Source organism: Neltuma alba, unplaced genomic scaffold (genome assembly GCF_004799145.2).
Source record: "Neltuma alba isolate B1F8T4 unplaced genomic scaffold, ASM479914v2 tig00001748_pilon, whole genome shotgun sequence".
NCBI classification, from domain to species: Eukaryota; Viridiplantae; Streptophyta; class Magnoliopsida; order Fabales; family Fabaceae; genus Neltuma; species Neltuma alba.
In genome coordinates this window covers 78,175-86,835 of record NW_021632591.1, presented here as the reverse complement: position 1 = coordinate 86,835, position 8,661 = coordinate 78,175, and the positions used below count along the sequence as shown (strand labels likewise).

Below are 8,661 nucleotides of genomic sequence, written 5' to 3'. Positions count from 1 at the left end.
ACAATAATAGAAACTAGATATTTCCTCGTCTGCTAAATAGAGGAGCAGAGCAATCCACAATGTACATCGTAGTTTTTTTAACCAACCACGTTTTGAACACATGTTAGAGATTAAGAACCATGGTTTTGAAGCGCAAATTACATTTTGTTGAAAGCGGTTGCCAACGAACTTGAAAACCAAACAACACAATTTTTATTTTCAAATCATGTTAGAGTCCAAAATCTTGGTCAGCAAAGAAGTAACCTGTGACATGCTTTTAGCTAATCTCAGTTTTGGCCAACTTCAATGTCAAAATTCAATATTAGCTAACTTCAATCTGCCTAAAAGTAATTTGCAGAGCCAATTCTATCCAAGCTTTAATATTGACTGATGTCAAACCAAACACACTAGTTAAATTATTGTCGACGCAAGAGGCTCCAAGATAACACACAAAGGCTCACAAAGGTAATTGCCAATCAATTATGAGAGTGGCATAGAATTATATTCATTATTGCAACTTTGAAATTCACCTTCAAGATGAAATGAAACATATTAGATTACATTTCATCACATGTTCCTCGGCCTTCTGTCATGAACTAGTTCCATTAATCATCTAATTTGTCATCCTCTTCAAAGCAAGGTGATGATGGTTCAGAAATTTAGAAAGTTATTCATAAAAAAGTTATTATTGTTTAAAACATTGCTCATTTTTTAATGTAAAAGCTACAAAAGCTGGTTTGACCCAATTAAAATAACCAAAGTTAATATTCTCCTCCCATAGGCTTGAAAATTGACTGTTCATAAATAAAAAAAAAAGACCACCACTCTTCATATTATTATTCAATATTATTATGTCATTGACAAGGCATGTTATGGGAGCTATCAAATAAGCTAGACTAACTATACACTATAGCAATGCTACCTAGGTCGATCTCTATTGAGTAGCTAATTACTAAACCTCTAGCTAACTAAGTATTAATTACAAGTTAACCAAATGGGATTCAATGAGGTGAATTAACCATTTTAAACTAGCATAAGCTAGTATACTTTTTATGATTTTCCAATTTTATGAATGAAATGGATCATGGAATGGGTGATACGAGACTTCCTTGATGAATGACTTACTTAACATTCCTAGTTCTAAATATGTCAAGTTCAATTACCTAACTAAGCTAGGGCTAGTGAAGACACCTTCCCTAGCCAACACCAATAACTCCCAAAATTCACCTAGACACCTAAATTCTTCCTTTAGTTCATTAGAGATGCTTTAAAGTGCTTAGCTCATATTAGACTCGCAGAAGGATCTCTATACTAATAACCAGACCTAGACACCTAGCAATTTAATCAAGAGCTTTAGAACATGGAGACTTGATCAAAATAGCGAAGAAAGTGCTACAAATCAATCAACAATCCACTGAATGCAACATCTAATATAAGTAGCAATCTCCAAACTACACATGCCACTGATAATCCTCAGCTATACACGTTAAATACAAATTCCACAGATACCTAGAAACTATAATCAATATGCATAGAGATTGAAAACTGAAACTAGGAACAATTAAAGTCCCCTATTGTCTTGAGGAACTCAGCTTGGCTTCATCATCATTAAGGAATGGAAGGCCTTACTGCTCATGGACGAAGACAACACCTCACCGAGGTTTACAGGACTCTCGGCCATGGTACTCAGCAAAGGAAGAGGGAATTGCGATTGAAGGAGGAGCAGAGATGGTGGGATTGAGAGGACGGTGGATATGGAGAGGATGATGAAGGGAAGTGCGGGATAGGAACGAGAGGAATGGGCAAACGAAGATGAGAGGGAGATGAATATGAAAATGTGCGATCTCGAGCTAGTCGTTTTGTCGGATTGGTCTTTTTGGTTCAAGAGGCGGCCGTCACAGCAAAAATGAGGCCTCTTAGCCAAGCGAAGAAACAATCCGAGCATGGACAATCACCTGCACCCACAATCAAACCATGCATTACATGTCCATAGAAAATCACAGAGAGACGACATAAAAAGATTATTATAATTTTTAGTCCCTCAAATTTGTCCTTTTTTTGGTTTTAGCCTCTCAATAGGTAAAATGATCCAAATTTTTATTGAGTTATATGGACTAGTATTTTAAATGAAAAGAAACTTAAAGGACTAAAACTTATAGTTTGAAACTTAAGATACCCAAACTAAAATAAAAGCAAACATGAGAGACCAAAACTTGCATTAACCTAGCCTAAGATTGTATATGTAAATGTATAAAAAGAATGAGGCCTGTCAGTCATACTTGAGAATTGGTGGATCTAATCATAAAAAGCTCTATCCCACTATCCACTACATTTAATTTCCACATGCGTTAGCTTGGCTCAAAAGTCTAAAAATAAGAAACATATTGATATTGGCATTTTCCTCTGGTCAAGAACCAATATCATATTGATATCATACTAAAGTACTGTTCTCATGGTAATTATGATAAATTATTTCTAATTATTTTATCAGAAATAAAAAACGATATAGTTCGAATGGAAATATTAAAAGTTCTAAATAAAAATAATTAATTTTTAAAAGTTAATAAATACTTCACTTTTTAGTGCAAGATTGTTAATATATGGAAATTCATTAATTTATTTGAGAGTATGAATATATAATATATAAAACCATTGACAATATATTAGAGGCTTTTGCGTGGAATACCGAGGTTTGAACCTAAAGGTGGGTTTGGGAGCGTTATGGGACCATCTTTCGTGAATGCGGTTTGGAAATGCCATGGGCTCCCAAGGCCTGCCATCGTCATCGGGTTACGATCAACAACCTGCACAATGTGTTGCAACCCTCAATCATCACAGTAAGAACGCATCTATCTGCTAGCCTAAAAAAAAGAACCCATCTATCCATTTTCTCTCTCACATAAAAATACCCGCTAGTTAATACTTCATTTTCTTTTGTGAGTGGAAAAAAGCAAAATTTTCACTTTGGTAAAAAGATCACTACTACTATAGTTACCATATCTCATTCCGTTTAATGTCAGGAAGGAATAATTGTAACAGTGTACTACCTCTAATGCATAATATAAAAAATTGGTTAACTTCTTTTCACACATTAAGAAATAGAAGTGTAGTCACTAAATGTGTCCTAAAATGATAAAGTTTGCCTATTTTACCCCAAAAAAATGATAAAGTTGCCTTTAATATTATATTTTTATTATCTAAAATATCTCTTCTATATTTAATAGGGATAAAAGTGAAAAAATCATATTAATTATCCTGCTAACGTCTTATATTTTGGATCACAATTTTCTTTTAACCAATATCTTATATTAAGGAACCGGAGGGAATATTTGACTAATTGCACATGTTACCTTAATACTAATAAATTAGTTAAAATGGTGCTATATTTAGGACTTAAAAGGGTGTGTATAATGTGGGTTAAGTTTTTACAAGATACAGGGATGGAGGAGGTGGCTTGAATTAAAAATGAAAAAAAATGAGTTTAATGGAGGTGACTTACTCGGTCCATTTGTTGTTCCAATATTGGAAGGAGGCTTTGACTCTTAGAGCTGCCGTTGTTTTCAACATCAACTTTGCGGATGACACGCCATCCACACTTCATCGAAACTTTTGCATCGTAACAGGAATACCCCAATGCGAAGGGAATATGAGTGTAATTCCTTAATTGCACGATATCACAGAAATCCTCTGGGAGCTTCCAAAATATGACCCAGAGGTGACAAGACTTTCTTTTCTTCTCACCCTTAATTTTAGACATAAAACAGTGTTTGACATCAAGGGGTCCAAGAAAATCAGGATTCTGCCGCCACCAAAAAAACCTCATCACCTCTTCACTGGAATAGAAGTCACTTTCTACAAGAGTGCATAATCCAATTCCCCACATTTCTTCCCAAGGAGGTATGTCTATCATGACTAGAGCTTCGCCGTTATGATTCAGATAAAGATCGGTTTGATTCTCAAACCATGGCGATATTTCCCTTCCAGGAATAATCAGCGAGAAATGATCATGTCGCCCAAGTAGTCGCGCCTAAATCAATAAATAAAACGTATCAAATTATATAGTATGATTAAAGACAAAATAAATACATATAATTATATGATGATATATGACTATATGTATATACCTGGTCCGTTGAAGCAAAGAGATGTAATAATTGTTCACCTTCCATTGTTTCTAATGAATCACATTCTTCGGCACTTATCTCACCTAATCTTGGCGGAATCTGCGGCAACGACTGAAGTTTTGAGCAAGAATTTATCCTTAGAATTTCCAAATTCAAAAGATTAGATATGCAACCAACAGGTAGATTCTTAAACTTGTTTCCACTTAGATCTAACCTCCACAACGATGATAAGCCACCAAAGCCATCCAAAATGGATCCATCATCAATACCGCAATAGCTTAAATCCAATTTTGTCAGTGATTTAAGATTGAACATTGAAGCAGCCAATTTTAAGCCCTTATGAATTGAATGCCTCCAAAACATGTGCTTCAACGGAAGAATCACGCTCCAAGAGTTCGACGTTGACCTTTTGCACCCATGGAATGACAATTTCTTGAGTTTTTCTAAGCCACCAATGGAACACGGTATTTCAATTATATCGGTTTCACTTGCGTGCAGCTCCTCCAAGGCTTCAATTTCATTCAACTTCTCTGGCAATCTAGCAAATTTTGAGCACCCAGTAATATCAACAAGTAAAAGACGTTTCAAATTGTGAATGCTTTGAGGAAGGCAAACAAGATTTTTGCAACCCCTTAATTTCAGAGTTTTAAGACCAGTCAACAAGCCAAGTGACTCAGGAAGTTTGACTAAATTTGTCTCCCCAGCATCAAGCGTTTCTAGATTTTTCATATTTTTCCCAAACTCTGGGAGAAATTTTACTCGAATGCACCCATAAAGAACAAATTCTTTCAGCGCAGTCATTTCCACTTTTTTTGGACAATAGGCTATAAGACTTTTGCAACCTTTCAAGTTCAACACTTGAAGCTTTTCGTGTTGTCCAATTGAAGCATGGAGGTCAACAAGTTTTTCACAACCTTCAAGGTCTAATCTTTCCAAATTTGGAAGTTTAGAGAAATCAGGAGTTTCAATCAAGTTTTTGGAAAAGCGCAAGTCCAAAAACTTCAAATTCTTTGAGCACTGGTCAAACAAATATATGAGAACCAATGAAAAGAATATATACTTTGCCAACTATGATAATCAATGACATTATCAATAACATCAAAGGATAAGATATCTTACCAGGCTAAGTCTCTTTAATTTGCTATGATGCATTCTAAGATCAACAAGTTCATGCAGTCGAGTTCCAGAAGGAAGAGTGTCTAAAGGATATTTTGTCCAATAAAGTACTTTCAAAGCATGAGAAAGACATTTGAGGCCAACAGGAACATGGAAATCACTTGATATCATGAGTAATCTGAGCTTACGCAATGTTGAAAATGCTTCACAATCCCAAAATGCCTTACAAGATGTGGATGAAATCACACCTTGTATTTCTGTTGTGCCTTGATAAACAACATTATTCAATGTTGAAAATGGTTTGGGATCCCAAAATGCCTCACAAGATGGGTACGAAATCATAGCTTCTATTTCTTCTGTACCCTGATAAACAACATTAGCCACAAGAAAAATGGTATCAAATTTACTATACAAGAAATTAATAAGATGTAAAATACATTAAAACCTAATAACATGTAAAATATATTAAAACCAATTAGAGATAAGATCGATACTCACCCAATTGTTTTGCATAAATTTATCAATATCTTCATTAGTCCACAATCTACTACGATTTCCAACATCATTAGAAGACTTATCCACAACAATTTTCCTACCCATTTGTTCCACCAAATTATGCATCACTAACTTATTGTCATAGTTCTTTAGCATAGACTTTTCTTGGAGAATTGCTATTCCAATTTTTGCATTAAAACCACAACTTTCCAATATTTGTGTTATTTTGTTTTTGCTCCAACCATTGAAGAAGCAAGCAATATCTAAAAATATTGCTTGTATTGTATTAGGTAATGCATCAAAACTTATTTTAAGTATTCCAAAAATATCTTTATCGGGATCATTCTTCAACATTCCCAAAGCATCTTTCCTCAACATATCCAAAGCATCTTCCCATTGCACAGTACTTCTTCCACAGAAAAAGGAGCCCAAAACAGAGAGAGCTAAAGGAAGGCCTCCTGCATAATCACAAACAATTTTAGATAGCTCCAACAGATCCTCCTGAGGCTCACTTCTTCCAAATGCTTTCTGACAAAAGAGTTGAAGGGCTTCACTTGGGTTCATAGTTTCAACCTCATGTTGATATGCTACATGCGCTCCACGCAACAAGTCTAAATGCCTAGTTGTTATGATCACTCTACTCCCAGCACCAAACCAGTTTGGGCTATTAGCCAAATTTTCTAGATGGCTTGTATGGCTAACATCATCAAGGATAAGTAAAACCTTTTTATTGCAACAACAGTTTTGGATTATTTTCCTCCCTTCATAGCTGTTTTCAATTTTCATCTTTTTGCTTTTGAGATTTGAAAGAAATACACTTTGTAACTGAACCTCGCCACCATCTCTTTTTGTAGCTGTCCTAACATTGTGAAGAAAGCAACTAATATCAAATTGGCTACGATATTTCTCAAAAATAGCCAAAGCAATTGTTGTCTTCCCAACACCCCCTAAGCCCCATATTCCTACAAACCGAACACCATACGAACCTATCTCCAACAATGGCTCCAGTTGTTTCACTTTATTGTCAATTCCAATGAGTCCTTCAGTATAAAGTGGCAGTCTAGGACGAAATTTGCTCCATAGCTCGTCAACCACTGTCTCAATAAGTTTTGCTTCAAACCTACAAGTTACAACAACATATGAATGGCCATGTGAAATATAACTTTTGATTTATTCTATAATTATACTACTTCCGGTCTTAATTATAAGACTTACAAACGAGGTCTTATAATTAAGATTGGAGGTAGTATAATATTTGTTACTCTAATGTCTGCAATTGTTAATATTCTTTTCCTTTTAGATTATCAACACATTGAAACAATTTCATGCAATTCTTGTTTTTTTTTTTGCTTCAACGAGCGCTTTAATTTAATTGTGATGTTAAAGCTTTTCAGTTCAAGGATAAAAAGTTGTGGATGTGAAAAAAAAATACAAATTAACAAAATACAAATTTAAAATTAGAACTTTTAACTTCAAATACAAAAAAAAAGAAGGAATAGTTACAAAATTTATAAGAATAAATGACGACATAACTAAAAAATAACCAGATACTATAAAGTTGATTCCATGATACTCAAATATAACTAATAGTATCAGTATCAAATAATTGTATTAAAAAAGTTTTACAATTCTTTTCGCTACAAAAGTTAGCAGTGAGAACTCATTTATTAAATAGTGGTAAATAGAAATGGAAAGAACAATTGAATAAACAATAAAAAGAATGATGACACTTCCAATACAAGGTATAATTGTGTATTACAACCCAAATGTTCATCTTAATAATTAATTTTTTTTGAATTTTTAAACTAAGAACACATACATGTCAACCAAATAGTTTGACGGCATCTAGATCAATATATGTTCCATAAAATGATTATATAAATATAAAATATTTTTTGCATAATTTTACCCGATAAGAAATTGACTCACTGATTCTTATTGCAATCCCAACCAGATAAGTCTGAAACCTCCTTGAGAGAATCTCTCCAACTTTTCATGACCTCATCGCCCCTTTGAAGCATCCCATGCCTAGCAAAAGCTTTGGCAAAACTTCCTCTTTGATGCCTTACATCAGATGGATTTACATCATAAAATATGGGGAAAACTTGTTGAGACAAATTGTTTCTTGAGTAAAGAATATGTTTAAGCTCATCTAAACACCATGAAGAAGAGGCATAGTTTTTCGAGATAACAACAATTGCAAACTGAGAATCCTCAATTGCTTGTTTGAGTTCTTTGGAAATGACCTCTCCTCTCTCAAGTTCTTCATCATCTATGAAAACCTTGAACCCACTCCTATCTAGTGCATGGTACAAGTGGCCAGTGAAGCCTTTACGAGTGTCTTCACCCCTAAAACTCAAGAAGATGTCATACTTCCAAGTTCTTTGGGTTGAATTGCAGTTGGAAGAATTTGAAGAAGATCCTCCTTGGTTGCTTGCCATAAATGTTCAAGCCAATAATTTGAAGAACCGGCAATATTACGACCTACAACACAACTAGACCATTTCATTTAACTAAAGGAAACAAATGAAATATGAGATGATCAGATTGCAAAAGGAAAAAAAAAATGGAAAACAAAAATAGTGGAAGCTGTAGATGTAAGATATACTGACCTGGGCTTACAGCTAGGGGTGAAGTGTCTAAACTCTAATTCTTAATATATACAAGCTTTCAAGTGTCTACCTTCCTGATGGTGTTATTAGATGGCTGAAACTAGAATTTTCTGGCAAGTTTCTCACGATTTCTCTCTGTTCCTTTCCTATCTTCCTCTTTTCTTCCTCTTTTCCTCTCTCTTTGTCTGCAATAAGGGAAGAGAGCTAAAGCCCTACTTATTGTGAAAGCTTGTTTGGAGAAAAGGCCGAAAGGGTCCATAGTCTTTCTTCCATGCTCCTTCCCTCACCACGACACGCTAGTGATCACTTTGACTTGCATAACCAGCTTTTTTTAC

General features: G+C 34.6%; 2 protein-coding genes across 2 annotated transcripts; both read right to left on the bottom strand.

Moving 5' to 3' along the window:
* Positions 1-3,460: 3,460 nt before the first annotated feature.
* On the bottom strand, positions 3,461-4,904 carry LOC114762589 (disease resistance protein RPP2B-like). The gene is made up of 2 exons (XM_028952094.1): positions 4,104-4,904; positions 3,461-4,006 (listed from the first exon to the last, which is right to left on the bottom strand). The coding sequence occupies exons 1-2, from the start codon at positions 4,902-4,904 to the stop codon at positions 3,461-3,463; spliced, it is 1,347 nt and encodes a 448-aa protein (XP_028807927.1).
* A 780-nt stretch (positions 4,905-5,684) lies between these two features.
* Positions 5,685-8,155, bottom strand: LOC114762579 (TMV resistance protein N-like). The gene is made up of 2 exons (XM_028952087.1): positions 7,644-8,155; positions 5,685-6,834 (listed from the first exon to the last, which is right to left on the bottom strand). The coding sequence occupies exons 1-2, from the start codon at positions 8,153-8,155 to the stop codon at positions 5,685-5,687; spliced, it is 1,662 nt and encodes a 553-aa protein (XP_028807920.1).
* Between the last annotated feature and the right edge of the window lie 506 nt (positions 8,156-8,661).

Excerpts from the sequence above, each read along its gene's own strand:
- LOC114762589 (XM_028952094.1), bottom strand. The coding sequence starts at position 4,904 with ATGACTGCGCTGAAAGAATTTGTTCTTTATGGGTGCATTCGAGTAAAA. Across the intron at positions 4,007-4,103 it reads TCTTTGCTTCAACGGACCAG|GCGCGACTACTTGGGCGACA; the intron begins GTATATACATAT and ends TTATTGATTTAG.
- LOC114762579 (XM_028952087.1), bottom strand. The coding sequence starts at position 8,155 with ATGGCAAGCAACCAAGGAGGATCTTCTTCAAATTCTTCCAACTGCAAT. Across the intron at positions 6,835-7,643 it reads TGGGATTGCAATAAGAATCA|GTTTGAAGCAAAACTTATTG; the intron begins GTGAGTCAATTT and ends TGTAACTTGTAG.